This window comes from Rhinolophus ferrumequinum, chromosome X (genome assembly GCF_004115265.2).
Source record: "Rhinolophus ferrumequinum isolate MPI-CBG mRhiFer1 chromosome X, mRhiFer1_v1.p, whole genome shotgun sequence".
Classification (NCBI taxonomy): Eukaryota; Metazoa; Chordata; class Mammalia; order Chiroptera; family Rhinolophidae; genus Rhinolophus; species Rhinolophus ferrumequinum.
The window spans coordinates 110,056,819-110,074,664 of record NC_046284.1 but is presented as its reverse complement, the minus strand read 5'-3'; the positions used below and the strand labels follow the sequence as shown (position 1 = coordinate 110,074,664).

General features: G+C 35.8%; 1 protein-coding gene across 6 annotated transcripts in view; it reads left to right on the top strand.

The window, feature by feature from the left end:
• Positions 1–17,846, top strand: part of CNKSR2 (connector enhancer of kinase suppressor of Ras 2) — a 296,636-nt gene that overhangs the window by 209,857 nt on the left and 68,933 nt on the right. For all 6 annotated transcript variants that reach the window (XM_033106612.1, XM_033106623.1, XM_033106633.1 and 3 more), the window contains 2 exons: positions 17,085–17,133; positions 17,553–17,725. In XM_033106612.1, coding sequence (XP_032962503.1) covers positions 17,085–17,133; positions 17,553–17,725 — 222 coding nt within the window. The remainder of the gene's footprint in view (positions 1–17,084; positions 17,134–17,552; positions 17,726–17,846) is intronic.

Sequence of the window (17,846 nt, the reverse complement as noted above, 5' to 3'; positions counted from 1 at the left end):
TTACAACTTGCTCATGGTCACAGCTAGAAAGTAGCAGACTTGAAATATGAGTCCAAGCAGTCTGGTTCCAAAACTTACATCTTTAGATGAATAAAGGCATTTCTGCTCCTAAGGATTTTACCGTCTATAGAGAAGACAGAGCTATTATTATCACAAAGGTGAAAATGTGCTATATTGTCAGCATGTAAACATAATTACATTTTTCTGCAGTTGTAAAGGTTGGTTTGTCTAATAGTTAGCTGCCTGACTTAGATGCGTTGTTTCAGCATCAATGTAACTAAAGTAAGAGAGCAGTTAATTTTAGTGGCTAAAAAGCCATTTCTGAGCTAACAGTTGTCTGTAACAACCACTTTCTTCAAATTTTGACTTTATTCACCTAGACGACAGCCATAGGACAGTGTGACATGATGTTTCTCCTCACCAGCATGCATGCAGACATGTTAGACATCCATTCTAGATATTATTGAAATCGTGTTTGTATGTATGTATTCTCTGATTCCTGTGGATGACTTGATTATTTCTAGATGCCAAATTCGTAGTAGCACTGGCAAAGCCCTATATAGGAACAGCCTGGACTGTGAAAAGTGTTTCCCATTGGGCCACTTCACTAGAGAGTGATTCTCAAAGTATGGGCTGTCTTCCGCAACCGGCTCCTGGTGGCTGAGGCCTGATGCACAAATAGCAGTCCTTTCTTTGATTCTTATAGGCAAATGACACATAATTTCACAGCCTTTCATTTTCCCTTGTGACTAGATAATGCTTTATAATAACCTACTAAATGATTTAAAAGGTTACAAATTGAATAATCATAAAATAACGCATTAGTAGAATTTACTGAATATTCTAATCCACTATTTTTTCCAACAAGCCTGGTATCCATGCAACCAAGCATGCGGTTGTGCTGCTGTGGCACAAGCTCAAGTATAGGTGGTTTGGGTTTGCATGGTTTTCAGGAGGAATGCTATATTAATACATCATCAGGATTTTTTTTAAATTACCTGTAGTTTTCAGTTGCTGGTTTTTATCCATTATAAGTTATTATTAGATTTGATTACTATTGATTTAATTTGTTTTAGTTTCCCTGCTTTACCTGATAGTACATTGTGATTCATGTTACCCACAATTTTCTAAAAATGATGCTATGAATCATCTATACCCGACAATACTTATACAGTCATATTCTGTTGGTATCACCTAGTTATGTTTCTACTGAAAAGTGTGGACAAATGAACCACGGAGTCTATTGGTCTATCTTAAGAGACAGTTAAGAACTGTTGAGACCCATTGCCTTAGATATAGATAGCTGGTTTTAAAAAAGAAGGAAAGAAATCTTAGCTTCTCTATAAATTTGAAATAGTTTATGGAATGCTAGTCCATGAACAAGTCTAGGAAGAAAATTCACTTGTGTTTATGTTTCCTGACCCATTTAAACTAATAGTTATTTTTGCTTCCATATTTATGAAGGTTTTTTGTTTGTTTGTTTAACAAATCAACTATCAGCACTGCCCCTCCCTCCCATTTTTGCATTTGCCACCAAATGGTGTACTTATAATTGAACTGGCTAGACTAGAGGGTTAAAAACAGAAATACCCTTGAGGTGGGGGGGTGGCCGGTTAGCTCAGTTGGTTAGAGCATGGTGCTGATAACACCAAGGTTGCCGGACCAATCCCCACGTGGGCCACTGTGAGCTGTGCCCGCCTGAAAAAACAAAAAAAAACAGGTAAAAATAGAAATACTCTTTGTGGGTTTAAAGATTCACAAATATAAACTTTCAGTTCCAGACAAGGTGGAGCACACATTATATTTTGTTTTTCCTTCTAATCACAATAACAACAACCAAAAAATAAAAATAAAAACTGGACACAATATATAAGTCATCTACCAGAAGACCCTGAAAGGTAGATAAAAGAAGGCAGGCAGGCTAGGGACCTTCAGATCTAAAGAACAACCTAGCAGTGAGTTTCCTGGATTTTTTTTCTTGCTGGAGAAGCCTGCAACCTTAAAACATCAACACGCACAAACAAAATAGAGCTCCAATAAAAGCCTGCTCTCTTTAGCCAAAGGATCGAGAGAAGGACATAACCTCTTAACAATACCTGCCTGGTCTCAAGGTGAAAACCATTGGAAAAGATCATGCTCCTCCTTGACCACAACAGGTGTAAAAAGGGTCCATTCACTGAGAAGACATGATAATCTTAAATATATGTGCACCAAACAACAAAGATGTTAAATACTAGAAGCAAAGTCCAAAAGAACTAAAAGGAGAAATTGACAGATCTATAATTATAGTTGGAGACTTCAACGTCCCTCTCTCAGTAACTATTAGAGCAACTAAACAAAAACTCAGCAAGAATATGGAAGTACTGTATGACTACCCAACTACCTACCAATAGTATCTCACTGACTCCCAACAATAGCAGAATACATTCTTTTCAAGTGTGCGTGGGACATTCATCAGGATAGACCATATCTTGGGTTAGAAAATAAACCTTAATTTTAAAAGAACTAAAATCATACAAAGCATGTTCCATAGTCGTAATGGACTCAAATTAGAAATCAATAACAAATAATAAGTAAGTCTCCAACCACTTAAAAATGAAAGAACACACTTCTAAATAATCCAAAGAGGAAGTCTCAAGGAAAATTGAATTGAGTGAAGATAAAAACACAACATATACTTAGGGGAAAATTTATAGCACTAAGTGCTTATATCAGAAAAGGAGAAAGATGTCAAATCAATAATCTAAACTCCCACCTGAAGAAATTAGAAAAAGAACAACAAAAAAATCAGCAAGCAGAAGGAACACAATAAAGAGCAGAAATCAATGAAATTCGAAAACAGAAAAACAATAGAGAAAATCAATCAAAAACCTGTGGGTTTTGTTGGAAAAAAGAAAAGAAATTGACAAACCTCTAGCAAGACAGACAAAGGGAAAAAAGGAGACTTAAATTACCAATATCAGGAATAAAAGAGGACTTATCACTACAAACTCCATAGATGTTAAAGGAATAGTAAGGAAAACTGCAAACAACTCTGCACATAAGTTTAACAGTTTAGATAATGGACAAGTTCCTCAAAACCTGCCAACTACCAAAACTCTTTCAAGAGCAAGTAGGTGATCTTAATATTCCTGTAACAAAGGAATTTAATCCTTAAAAGACTTACAAAAAATAGAAATACTGAAAAAAGAACCAAACCTATAGCACCAATGCTTTTGTATTCGTTGAGTGCACAAGTAATCCATTTGGCTCTTATTATTTTGCTCTGTGGTGATTTTAAAGTGTTGGCAGCTTGTAAAAGATTTGATGTACAGGACTTGTGACTTAATGGAATGCCTAAGAGACTGATTAAATTAATAATTTTTGTGAAAATATTGTTTCAATGTTTGAAAAACTTTTGTTTCATAATTTTTTTAAGTTTAATAAGTTAAACATTATACAAACAAAATAAAAAGATTCACTAAGATGGGAGAGTTTTGCTCACATTGTATAACAGATTATTGCTAAACTGAAGCCAGTCCTTTTGGTTTCATGTTTGAACAAATGTGGGTCTCATTCTGCTAGTTTCTGGTTAGATAACGGCTGCCAGGAAGCAAAACACAAAATCTGGCTTAATTAGTGAGACATCATACAAAACAGGACACAGAAGAATTGAATTAGGAATGTATTAAGTTGAAATTTATTAAATTTAAACCTTATTACAAATTCCTTGCTGCCTTTGAGAAAATAAAAGAAAACGTAAGTTCTAATGAGAGGCCCTTGGTTTGGTTGCTAAGGTAAGTAATTATGAACTATTTGGGGACATACCTGCATTAGAGAGGTTAAAGAAGCCCCATTCTTTATCATGTTGTAGACCTGTGTCTCCCAGCTTTATAGCCTCAGAAAACTTCCTCAGATTTTGTTGGCAACAGGCCTTTTTTGCTCCCATAATCACCCTAGCCATATTACCTCACCATCATAACTCGTTTAATGAAGCACCGCCAGTTTAATAAAACTCCAGGTAATATTATTTTACCCCTAGAATTCTTTAAAACCTCTTCTCATTGAAGGACCACAACCTATATCAACTTATCTTCTTAACTCAAACTCCTAAAATATATTACCCCCTTGACAGTAACTTCTAATTTCACAAAACTATAAGCCTACTGATTTGTTGTATGTACCTAAATTTCATCCAAAGATTCCTCTTAATAAACTACATGTCTGGGTCTCTTGGCCCAGATCTTATGTGAGAATGAAGTTTAAGACACAATTATTGACTACAGTTACATTCTAGTTTCTTGAAGGTAACTTGTCCAAGAGCAATGTTAAATTGTTTTCAGCTTTCATGGACTCGTCATTGGCTTTTGGCTCAGACAGCAACTGGCAATGGCCAAAGTGCATGAGCTCAACCTGGAGTCTCAATTCTAAATGCTATTGCTAAATCTGTCTCTTAACATTTCTACAAGAATCAGGTTAAGCCAAGACCAGGGTCCTAATAGTCTTGAACCCAAAACAATATGGAATGTTGAGAAATAGATCAGTGTTTCAATCCCTATTCTTTATATACAAATGATTTTAGATTAACTAGATGCAAATTTTCCTGCCATATGAAACAGAGTAAGTTATCTTCTCATGTATTCTTTTATTATCATAAATTTGCGGTGGTCTCAGGACCACCAATGGTTATTGCATCTAACCACATCCAGGTAAGACACTACCTTAACAACATTACATTAAAGAGGAGAGTTGTCTTTTCTAAGACTCTTCTCTAAATGGCCAAGAATAATGTTGTAGTTAAAGAACATGAACTTTAAGTCAACTGTATGAACCCAGACACATTTCTGAACCTCAGTTTCTCATCAGCATACCTACTTAATTTCCCAAAGCATATGTTGGAAAACATAACTTGAAATTGTCTTTATCTTCACTCAAGAGATCGACTAATATAAGTAATAATTAGGATAAAATGTCTAATTTATTTAAGAAGTTTCTACTTAATAAAACACATTAGACAGTTCTTTAAAGAATTTCTTTGTATACTCTGTTTGAAGAGTACCTGAGGGTGTATCCCTAGGCCATGTTACGTAAGCTAATTGTTAATCTCCTTCACTTAGTTACATCTTAGCATCATGTCCTCAATTTTTATCAGACGGCTGCTACAAGAAACAGCCATATGAAATCCACCTGTTTGTTCGCTGTAAAACTATTTATTGTATTTCCTACCCCTTTGTGTCCCCTATATGTATTTTTATAATTGGATAAAAGCTTTGGCTTCCTGTGTTGACAATGTATATCAAGTACCTAGTGCAGTGTCTGGCACTGTAGTAGTGCACAAATATTCTTAGCATCCTTCCTTCAGCCATACTACCAAAAATGTCCTCACCACTGGGCTGAGAACAAGCCAAACCTCATCTAGGTGCATTTGAGGCAAACAATTCTGGAGAAGTGGCAGCAAACGTGAGGCCCTGTAGAAATCTTATTGTTCACATCTTAGCTTGCATAAATGGCTTTCTCTTACTCAGTTTTCTCATTTACAAGATGAGCAAAACACTGCAGAGAAGACTATGAAAAATGCCATCTAAATTGACAGCATAATGATGATTTCTGCTGCAAACACGGAATTTAAAAAAAAATCTTTTCATCAAGTTCTTTTTTTCCTTTTGTTAGATAAAACCAATTTTGCTTTTTTAGTCTTAAAATTATGTCCTACTAGATGGTTCAGTATGGAAGAGAAGGAAGAGTATGATTTATCTCTCAATTATTTTACTATAAAATGAATTGCATATAGTGACTTTTAAAACTTCCTAAACTTAACTTTTATTTTTATCCAGTATTCTCTTTGAGAGATTTTCTGTTAAGAAAAAAAAATCCCCAGATCAAGAATATTGCAACAAAGCTAGCAGATGTAGAAACATTTGAAGTGGTTGTCTACAACCATTTGTCTATTCTGTAAGAGCCTGTCTATTCCATAATAGCAAAAATCTCAGAATAAGAGATTAGCCATAAAAGTATTTAGGTAAAAGCTAGCATTCTTGAAACGAAATATACTGATATGGCAAGAATTCCATGATGAGAAAATATATACAATATATCAGAGCAGCAAACCTAAAAATAAAAGTAACACAAGAAAGCTGTTTAGTTTCATTTTCCTTTAAATAAAGCTATTAAGTCAATAGCCAGAAAACATTTTTTAATAATTATGATTCAGTCATATCATTGCCGAGAAAATTATCATGTTATATATACAGTGACTTCATTTGAGATTCTTAGGCTTCCTGCCTTCATTAGAGGTGATTCTTTTTATATTATTTACTTCTCTATTTTCTTTTACATATAATTTATTTCCTTATCATCAAGTAGCCTTAAGGAGGTAAATCTGGTTCTCTCAATTTTTTCTGGTTATAAATGTTTCTTTGTCACAAAAGATTCGCAAGCCTACCCTGATTTCTCTGACACCCAGATGTCAACAGTTTGTCAAACAGAAGTATCAGGAGCAGAAACTGCCCTAGTTCTGCTTTTTACCTATGCGAACTTTCTACTTCTGTCTCATCTGCAAAATCTATGTTAATTGTACACATTAATCAAGCACCCCAAAATAGCTGTATCTAATATGGCTGGTGGTAAGTTATTTCTGTACATGGTGGAGCTTAAACATAAACTAAGTGTCTTTCAATAAATAATTGAGCCTTAAGTGTTAAGACACTGATTTAAAAAAAAAAAAAGACTGACACTGATTATGGGTATACATAATTCTTAAAACATCAATAATTGGATATACATTGGTGACTAGCCATTTTTCCCTTCACTTTTAAGTCAGGATCATGTACAGTTAGTGCTCTATGAGATATTCTGAGAGCATCTTGTCCAAATTCCTGATCTTGCCAACGAGGATATTGAGGTCAAAAGTAGTAGTTCAGTGACTTGACCAGAGTCATGGAGCTGGAATCTGGACTGGAATATGGAGAACTAAAGGTCACGTCTCCTGATTCCTAGCAGTGTTGCTCCACTATTACTGTACATTCCATTCTTGCTGAAACACAAGCATTTGGAGTATATCACACTAGCTGGTGTACTGAGAATAGACTGGAGGGGCTAGGGGTGCATGTGGAAGCAGGGAGACAAGATAGGATCTGCTCAATTCAAGTGACAGATGATAGTGGCTTAGCCCTGGGTGCTGAAGTGGAAGTGGTGAAAAGGGGTTGGATTCTGGACATGTTTTGAAGGGATAGTGGACAGGATGCACTAACAGCCTCAGTGTCCTGCATACATATGTGGTCAGTAACTTTTTTTTAATTAGTTTCAGGTGTACAAAACAATGTAATAGTTAGATGTTTACACCCCTCACAAAGTGATAACCCCCCCTCTCCCAATCTACTACCCCTCTGGCATCGTATATAGCTGTTACAATTCCCTTGACTCTATTCCCTATGCCATACTCCACATCCTGTGACCATATATATATTTATAGCTGACATTCAATATTATTCAGCTTCAGCTTCAGGTATACAGTGCAGTGATCAGACATCTACACTGTCCATGAAGTGGTCTCCCTAACAAGACAAGTGTCCATCTGACCCCCTACAAAATCTTTACATTATTGATTATATTCCCCATACTGTATTTCATATCCCCGTGGCTATATTGTGACTACTAATTTGTACTTTCTACTCCCTTTACCTTCTCCCCCATTCCCCACCCTCCTCCCACCTAGTTTTTTCTCTATATCTCTTGAGTCTATTTCTGTTTAGTTTGTTCATTTATTCTGTTCTTTAGATTCCACGTATAAGTGAGTTCATATGATATTTGTCTTTCTCCATCTGACTTATTTCACTTAACATAATATTCTCTAGGTCCAGTAAATATTTGATTCAGGCTTTCAACAGATTATTATATGTCAGGTCCTATGCTAGTGTCTGAGTATAAAGTGGTAAGCTAAGCAGATGGTTTCTGCCTTTGTAGAAACTAATGCAGTAGTTAAAAACCACATCTTGAGAAAGTGAACCAAATGATTTTAAGGCATTGTATAATAATCAGCAGTGTATCAGGTGAAAAATTGCATAACACGATGAATCAGCTCTAAGGGATTTCTCCTGTGTAAAGAATTAGTAGAGAGGCAGGCTTGCCTTATTTGGATCACTGATTTCCTCATCAGTATTGACATACGGTTTTTTAATTACACTGGGTTCAATTAATACTGTTAATAGGTTTGGAATAAAATGTGATTGCAGTCCCATCCTTGTCTACCTTGGCTGAGCCTTATTACCTTTCTGGACCTTAGTTTCTATCTCATTTGCAAAATTAAAATGTTAACATGAGCCTTCCTTTCATGAAAATACTATGATTAATAGTTGCAAAAAAACCTGCAAATCTTTTTTTAACCCACAGATCAATATAACTTTCTAGTTAAAATAAAATTGAAAAAAGCATGAAAATTGGAGGTTCGTTAAGTGTTACTGGTTCGAATTATCTCCATTAACACAAAGGTGTTATCTTTAATATCTTTCTGTTCTATAGAATCCTTTCTTTCCACATAGCAACGTACTTACATCACATATCATGGGAAGTTTTCATAAACTGATAAATGTATTATGTGTCAGAAGCAGTTTTTCTTTCACCTCACATTGTTACTATGACTATAGAATACTTCCTTGAGAGGCAGTATTGTACCGAGTGGTCAGAAGAACAAGTTTTGGGATTGACAGACCTGGGTTTGAATTTTGACTCTGCTGCCACTACCTGTGTGGTCCTGAGCAAGTTGTTTATCCATTCTGTGTCTCAGTTTTCCTCTCCTTTAAAATGGAGTTAATGATAACCATTTTAAAGATTTGTTGTAGGGATTAAGATTGATAACTGATATATGAGATATGATCAAAAAATACAGTGAACGCTTAAATTTTTAAAATGTATTACAGTAAAAGACACATTGCCATTAATCCCCCTCATTTTCAACTTATCCCATCACTCTTGCCACTTTCTGAAGCAGTTCTGGAAGTCCTCTTTCATGAGTGTCTTTAGTTGCACTGTCATGGCTGCCTTGATGTCCTGAATCAATTCAAAACGTTTTCCTTTCATGGTCATTTTGACTTTGGAGAAGATCCAGAAGTCACATGGTGCCAGATCCGGTGAATAAGGTGGATGAGGACACACCGTAATGTTTTTCTTTGACAGAAATTGCCATACCAGAAGCGATGTGTGCCATGGTGCCTTTCGGTTGTGATCACAAAATATGGTGATTGCTGCTGCCGAGTGCCATCCAATGGAAAGGCAGGGATCTTCAATACGGGAAGTGGCGCTTTGAACCTTAGTAACAGTGTGTGACAAGTCTCAACTTGTTCGGTGCAGTCAGTCAGTTGTGAGCTACGATTGAGAGAAGGTGTATTTTAAAGTGTGCCCTAAATCATCGTCCATCATGACAACGCTCCATGTCACACATCGCTTCTGGTATACTGCAATTTCTGTCAAATAAAAACATTACAAAAAAAAAAAAAAACATTAGAGTGTGTCCTCATCCACCTTATTCACCAGACGTAGCACCGTGCAACTTCTGGCTCTTCTCTAAAGTCAAAATGATTCAGGACATCAAGACAGCCTTGACAGCGCAACTAAAGACACTCACGAAAGAGGACTTCCAGAAATGCTTCAGAAAGTGGCAAGAACGATGGGATAAGTGTGTTTAAAGCAAGAGGGAGTATTTTGAGGGGGATTAATGGCAATGTGTCTTTTACTGTAATAAATATTTTTTAATTTATTTATTCACCATATTGTTTGATCATACCTCGTAAAGTCCTGTGCCTGACACATAAGCCCTCAGTAAATGATAATTATTATGATCTAAGAACGATAGTTCCTGTTTCTCAAGAATGGTGATTCTTGTTATCCTTTCCAACTGCTCTCCACTAATCACGCCTCTTCTTCCTACTTTACTAAACCAGTGGAAAAGGGGAATCACCTTACGGAATCCTGGATAAGATTTAGTCATCTCCTTCCTTCAGAATCTGATATACATGACATTCTTTTGATGAAACATTGACTCTTCCCAAACTGATGAGTTTGACTGACTTTGTCTAAATTCCCCCCATTTCCTCCCTTTTTGTTATTATTTGACTGCTAATTTATTAGCATGCTTATTGTTTTTAAACGCGTGCTTATTTTGAATGTGTATGGAGCCATTTTCAGTCAACATAAAGTCAGGTTAACTTTACTGACAGAATCCAGAGCAACCTCACCCCACTATACTGAAAGAGCCGGTGTAAACGCAGTGCCTCATCCTCACTGCACTCAGCTCAGTTTCTTTCTCATGCAACAGAATGGGCAAGACTGCCACCAGCAGCAAACTTGTTCAGTTCTATGCTATTAGTTCTTGTAAATGGAAGATTTCTTGATTTAATATTAGCATCTTACCCTACTTGCTCATATTTAGACTTTTTTTGCTGGTATACAATAATTAGAAACTAAGGGAAATACTGTTTTTGGTGAAATATTTAAATCTCAAAGGCTTTTTATTTGTTGATTAAAAACTAAATATGTGTCAATATTTATTTATCCCAAGTGTTTCAAATCGCTAAGCACTCTCTTTTCTTATGTATAAGAAATAAGCTATTGGTTTGACTAGTCACTGAAGAAATCTTTGAACTTTTGCAGAAAATTATAGTAAGAGGAAGTTGCTATATTACAGCAAGAGAGTATTTTGATTGCAAATTTTTCCATAAGTGTGGCAATTTGCAACTTGAGAAGAATTTAATAGTAGCTGAGCTTTCAAAATGAAACACAGAAACTGTCATTTTCTTCCACAATTAAAATAAGTGCTTCTGAAAGTTTCAGGATAAGAATGACCCAAATTACCCTCCCCCACACTTCCTCATCCAGAAGAGGGGGGAATAGAGTTTGAACAGAACATCTGTGGACAAAATGAAAGACAAATGGTCTTTTCAGGCAAATGTCTGAAAAAGGGATCTTTTATAGCCAAACAGAATACTATTGCATGCATCGCCATGGTTAGGAAGAGGATCAACAATACTTTCATAATGGTCTTTTATTTTAGCACATTCTATTTTTATGGATAGAATTAAGATTTCAACATATCCATTCATAATTCATCATATAATTATTTGCATAAATATCTTTTGACACAGATTTAATGTACTTTTGCCAGCCACATTTTGAATTCAAATTTAAACTGTTAAGTGCACTAAGACAATCCCAGTGCAAGTAATGCTAAAGGAGATTGGATAATAAAGAACTTTTTATTATCTACCAAAAGAAATGGCCTACTAAAGAACAGAACTGTCAGTAATATGCTGTACATGGATTACTGGAGAAAAGATACCTGCCTTGTTTGTTTTCTGCTGAAGGACTTCTTCAGGTTAAAACATCGGTTGATTAACACTACATCCTGTGTACTTCTCCGTGCTAGTCCCTGTTCTAGGCAGAGGATAAAACAGTGCATAAAATAGACATAAATTTCTCTTCTTTCATGCAGTTGTATTTGGAGGGAAAGCTGGGTAATAAACAAGAAAGGTAAGTATTTTTGAAAATGCCAAGTGCTTAGGAGAGAAATAAAGCAGGGGAAGAAAATAGGAAGTTTTGAGAGCAATGAAGATAACAATTTTGGATAGGGAAGCTTGGGAAGAATTAACTAAAAAGGAAGTGTTTGAGTAATTACCTGAAGGAGGTAAGGAAGTAAGCCACAACAATATCTGGGCAAAAGGTATTTGAGACGGAAGGAACAGCAAGGGTAAAGACCCTAAGATGGTATATACTTGGCATGATCTAGGAATAGTAAGTATAGCTGGAGCAAAGTTAGTAAGGGTAGATAGGAGGCAAAGGTAACAAGGGCCAGGTCATACAGAGCCTTCAAGGTCATTGGAAGGATTTGGGCATTTATTCAAAGTGAGACGAGAAGCCGTTGGAGAGTTTGTGTAGAGGAATGACATAATTCAAATCATATTTTAACAGGATCACTCAGGCTCTTGTGTTAAAAATAGAAGGGATAAGAGCAGAGGCAGGGAGAACAGTGAGGAGATATTTCAGCAGTGCAGGTGAGGGATGATAGTGACTTAGGCCAGTGTGCTAGTAGTAGAGATAGTAAAAAAAAAAAAAAAGTCATTTTGTAAACATTTTGAAGACAGAGCTGATAGAGCTTGCTGGTGGATTGGTTATGGGATGTAAGAGAAAGGAAGGAGTTAAGGTTGACTCCAAGATTCTGGATATGAGCCACTGTGGGGGATAATGGAATTGCCATTTACTAAGGCATAGAACACTAGGAGAGGAGTAGATTTAGTTGACGGGTAGTGAATATCATGAGCTCAGTTTTGTACACATTAAATCTGTTGAGTCAGGCAGCCTACAGCTCAGCCAAGAAGTCCTGGCTGATGATGCGGATTCATAAGTTGCTAAAAATCAGAGTTTATAGACACTTCTAAAGAAAAGGTTCAAAAAACTTTTACCCAGATACTCACTACAATAAACAGAAAGTGCTAGTGAAGGCATTAGATTTTATTGAATGATTATTTGGAAATAAGGTAAAAATATGTTTTTTTAAGAGAATTGACCTTCATATGTGCTTACAAAAGGAATCTATTTTTGTTGGTCAATAAACATTATGAGCTTATGTTTTAAATTCTCTCTCTCTCTCTCTCTCTCTCTCTCTCTCTCTCTCTCTCTCTCTATCTCTCTCTTTCTCTCTCAGACACACATACACACACATACACACACACACACACACACCTACCCCTCCACACACCTACCTGCCTCATACACATAAAAAGATATGGCGATGGCCAAAAATGAAATCTATCCTCCAAAGACCAGAAGAAAGAACAAAATTACCCAGTGGTAAATGGGAACTAAAGCCGCATACCTGGTAGACTCTGAGTCCAAAAAGAAGTAGAGATGGCTGGGAATCTAATGGTTGTCAGAGAAGAAATGGATCACAGCTATGTTGGAAAACTAAAAATTGACTCACTGGGTGAAACCAACTAGGAAGGCAAACAGTTTCCTTACGCATCAGTAAGGAGGTTGAATAAAGATACTACTGACCAGAGCTATGACTTGTATAAAAGTGATTTTTTTCTCTACTAAATTCAAATTATGGGAAATACAAAAACTCTTAAAATAAATTTTGAAATAACAGGATGATTAGGAAGAGTGGATACTCAGGAGAGCCAGTAACACCTAGACATCCTGGATTTGTAAAATACAGTCAGTGAAATAAACACTCTATAGGCAGGATAAACTTTAGACTGGATTCAATCAGAGAGAGAATTAGGAAATTGGAAGACGGCAGAATGAATGTAACTTAAAAGCATTGCAGAAATATGAAAGGATGAAAATGAAAGATACAAGGATCTTTTGGATACATAGATAATCAATTGAGAGGTGCCAATATATGTCTAGAGTAAAAAGAGGACTAGGAAAGACCATTTGAAGAGATAATGCCTGAGATTTTTCAGATTTGATGAAATAATGCCTTCAGATACAACGCAATGAATACTAAATAGCATTAATTAAAATAAATTATAACCTAGACACATCATAGTGCAATTTTATAATATCAGGGATAAAAGAGAAAAATATTTAAAAAGCTGCAGAGACAAATTATAACAAATGACAGAGTAGCTACAGGTATCTTAAGAGCAACAATAGATGTCAAAAGAAAACAAAATAATATGTTCCAATTGCAGAGGGAAAGTTATCCTCAAATCAAATTTCTATACCCAGCTAAACTATTATTCAAGAGTGAAGGATTTTTATATTTTCAAATATAAAAATGTAGAAGAGTTTGCTACTCACAAACTGCTATCTAAGAACTTCTAAAGGATATACTTACTTGAGCATGAACCTGGAAGAAAGATGATCTGAAGCTAATAAGAAAAATATAGAAATAAAATATATGATAAATGTTCACTCTCATGAGAAAAACATTCATTATCATGAAAGCAAAGATTCCAGCCCTCTTTTTTGTTGTTGTTAGTCATAGCACCTTATGTGATCTGCTGTATTATCTATTATAGTCATGTGCCTGTACTTAATGTCTTGCTCTTATTAAATTTTTCATGATATCATTAGAAACTGAAAAAAAATGATTAGCAATTAAATATCTGTCACTCAATGACTAATTCCATCAGTTCGACGAGTAAATACTACACAGGATTATAAATTTGCACCTTGGGGTACTTAATCACAATGTTGCTGATGACCTGAGGAAACCTTTGCTGTCAGGAGCTTACTTATGTGTATGAATAATGAACAATTTCTAATATAAGTTTATAAGGAATCTTTTGAATAATGATGCTGTTTCAGGGGTCCCCAAGATCATCCACACATTTGGTCATTCGCTACAAAGGCTCATAAGACTCAACATATAGTTCTACCCACAGCTAAGATTTATTACTATGACACAGCAGAGATATAAAATAAGATCAGTAAAGAAAAAAGACACCCAAGGCATCTGGAGAAATTGATGTACTGGCTTCCTGTGCTCTTTCCTTCTCATGACAGATCATGCAGAGTGTACTCTCTCCCACCTCAGCAGCAAACATGCAGTCACATGTGTAGTGTCTCTGCCCAGGGAAGCCTATTAAAGACTCAGCACCGAAGGATTTTCTTGGATTGATCACATAAAAACCCTCTGCCCAGCAACTATAAAATTTCCAGACCCCCAAATTAAAGCAGGTGTTTAGTCCCCAGGTGAGCACAATAGTCGTATCACTTAGGGAAGCTTCATGTTAGTGTAGGGAATTGTTTATGAGCCAACTTTCCAGCTGCCATCCAAGGGCCCAGCTTGCAAGTAGGCCCTTCTAAGATAGCCACTGCAGGCCTGCTATAGTAACTCTTTACTGCACAGAGACCTATTTCCTTCACTGTAATTTTCAGAGGTTTTCCTGTTAGTTTCAAAAGCATATCATTCAATTATATGATTTTAATTAATATAATTCAGTTACAACTTTTTCATTTTAGAAAATGTCACGTCACTTGGAAAAATAATGAACTATCTTTTAAGAGAATCACGTTGTGATATTTATAATATTTACAAAAGACATCTCAGGTTTTGCTTCATTGAATGATGGATAAATCTGTATTGTATGCCTAAGAGTTCTTAGATTTCAACAATGTGTATATTGATTATACTCTGCAATCACAATCAGTATGAGAATATAGGGAAAGAAAAGATAATCTTGTTAAAAAGAAAACCTGTAGAGCATAAAATACGTTTTTGTGTCGAGTTTAAAGTAAACCTCCAGGTTATAGCATGCAAAAAGCATAGGAGATACATTATATAACTCAATTCTTTCAAGCTGTCTGTTACCCATGTAGCTTCCTAAAAACAAACCACACCCATCTTTGTCATTTTTAAAAATAATGAACTGTAAAATTATAATGATTACTTGTGGAACCAGAAAAGGAAAAAAGAAACCCAATCAGTAATTTTACAGCCAAACAATTTAGGGGAAATAACTATATGTAAATTAGCTATACTTAAGCACAGTGGCCTGAGTTGTTATTTGGGTTATTATTTTGAAGCAAAGTGTACTCAAGAAAATCAACACAGCATAATGGTTTTTATCTTTTATGCTTTCTCTCCAAAATTGATTGTCAATTTCTGTAGCCATGAATCCTGCAAAGTTTTACACACACACACACACACACACACACACACACACACACACACACTGCTTTGTCACTTAGGTGATTATTTTTGGGTTACACTCTATTGCAGTAAATTATCTGACCCTTATCTTTAGGACTGAAATCCATCCATAATATTATATTCATGAAAATTATGTTAACCATGTACAAAACAAAAAAAATTTTCATGTAAGTAGAATATTATTCTATTATTTTATGAGCAAAGATACTAAATAAGGAAGTATGTCAAAGAATACAAATGTATTATATAAAACCAAGACCAGCAAGTTTTATGTAAACAAAATCCAGCTGCCCCTTATAGACATACCTTTGTAAAGAAAAAGAAGAATCTGTTGCCTAAAACTGATTTTGAAGGATTATCTGTAAATTAAAATTACACATGCTATCTCTGTACCCTGTTAGCAAGCTAATCATATGAACATAAATAACCTTATTACACCAGTGAACAATATAGCTTAGTAGACTATCTGACTGGAACCAGTGATTTATAGTCATTAACTGAAAGTTAGACCAGTCAATACAGTTGTGGGTTTTTCTATTAAGACATGAAGCTGTTCCGGTACTTAGCATAGAGTAGACAGATAGGCAGGTTTAACTGGGATGGTTGTTTAGCCAGGCAAGTATGATGCAGGGAGCGTGATTCAAGGGAATAATTGTAATTATGTCCTATGGAAACCAAGTAGAAGAAGAGAAATATAGGCACAAAAGGGTGGTAAGGTCAGTGAATTTGGATGACTCAATGAAGATTTTCTAAAAAATTGCTGAGTTGGGGGTATTAAACTATGTAAAACATAGATAATGGAGGCAATGGTTGGAATATGCTTAAGATAACATACAGTCATGGTGGTGAGTAGCTGAGGAGTGGAGAAATAAAGATCGTTGGAGATGAGGAAATGAGGAACCAAGGTGCTGACATCCCCTACATGAAGATTAGTCACCAATAACAGGTATAGAAGTAGGTGTGAGAAGAAAATACTGATCTAAGTGCTGAAATATTAGCGACTGAAGGAGAAATACCTAGGAGATCAGTAGGTCATGGTGGCTTCTGTAGCAGAATGAGCTTCAAAGGAACAAGTGATAGTCATATTTGCCCGCCTACTTAATAAGATCTTTGTGAGAATCAATTGAGTTATTGCCTGAGAAAACACAATAAACCCTTTTAAAAGGTACGAAGTAGTACTGTGCATATTGGAGCCCTTAGTTTCACCATGCTTTGTGCCCTGATTTCTCTGCCTACAAAATAAGGACAAAGATAATATCCTCTCCTGCTTTGTGGGACATTAGAAAGTTGAGTGGCATGATATATATGAATTTGTTTTGAGGCTTTGGGGGAACAAAAGTAGTTTCCCTGACCGGCATTCAGAGTCAGCTGTCAGCTCTTGAGAGTTCTGTGCACCATTATGGCGCTCCTGATGGCACCCTATCAGATAACATTCTTCCGTCTTTGATTTCAGACATTTCAGCAGTCTTCTCTGCAGCACAAGTCAAAGAAGAAAAGCAAAGGTAAGAAAAGGAAATGAAATGAATCATCTACCTACTTAGTTTTCACTGTGATAATCACTAGCACACTCCATCCATCCTCTCTTGCCTGAGCCCAGTGTGGTTTGGAAGAACACAACCAACCCCCTAGCAAGTGCTGCCAAGACCAGGTTCTCCTTCAGGTCAACTGTGATGCAAGGTGCCTTTCACAACAAATGGCCTTGACAGGTTTTGAAAGTGGGATTACACACTTCTGATTCAATTGTATGTCACTTACGTGGGGGGGAAGGTATTAAAATTTTCCATATTTTTCTATTCTGATACAATGTGAAAATAATAATTTTTAAGGTTAAATACCCAGACTTATTTTTGTGACCTATAATCTTCGACCTTCACACCCGTGTAAATTTAAAGAGCATTTTTTTACCTACTATTATCTTTAGGTCCCATAGCTGGCAAGAGCAAAAGACGAATTTCTTGCAAAGATCTTGGCCGTGGTGACTGTGAGGGTTGGCTGTGGAAAAAGAAAGATGCGAAGAGTTACTTTTCACAGAAATGGAAGAAATATTGGTTTGTCCTTAAGGATGCATCCCTATATTGGTATATTAATGAGGAGGTAAGACAAAGCACATTTCATTTCCCATCCATTTTCTATCTTTAACTGAAAGAATCACCATTTTGAGACTTACATTTTAAAATTGTATAATCACCTTAAGGCTAATTCAGGAGACTTCTGC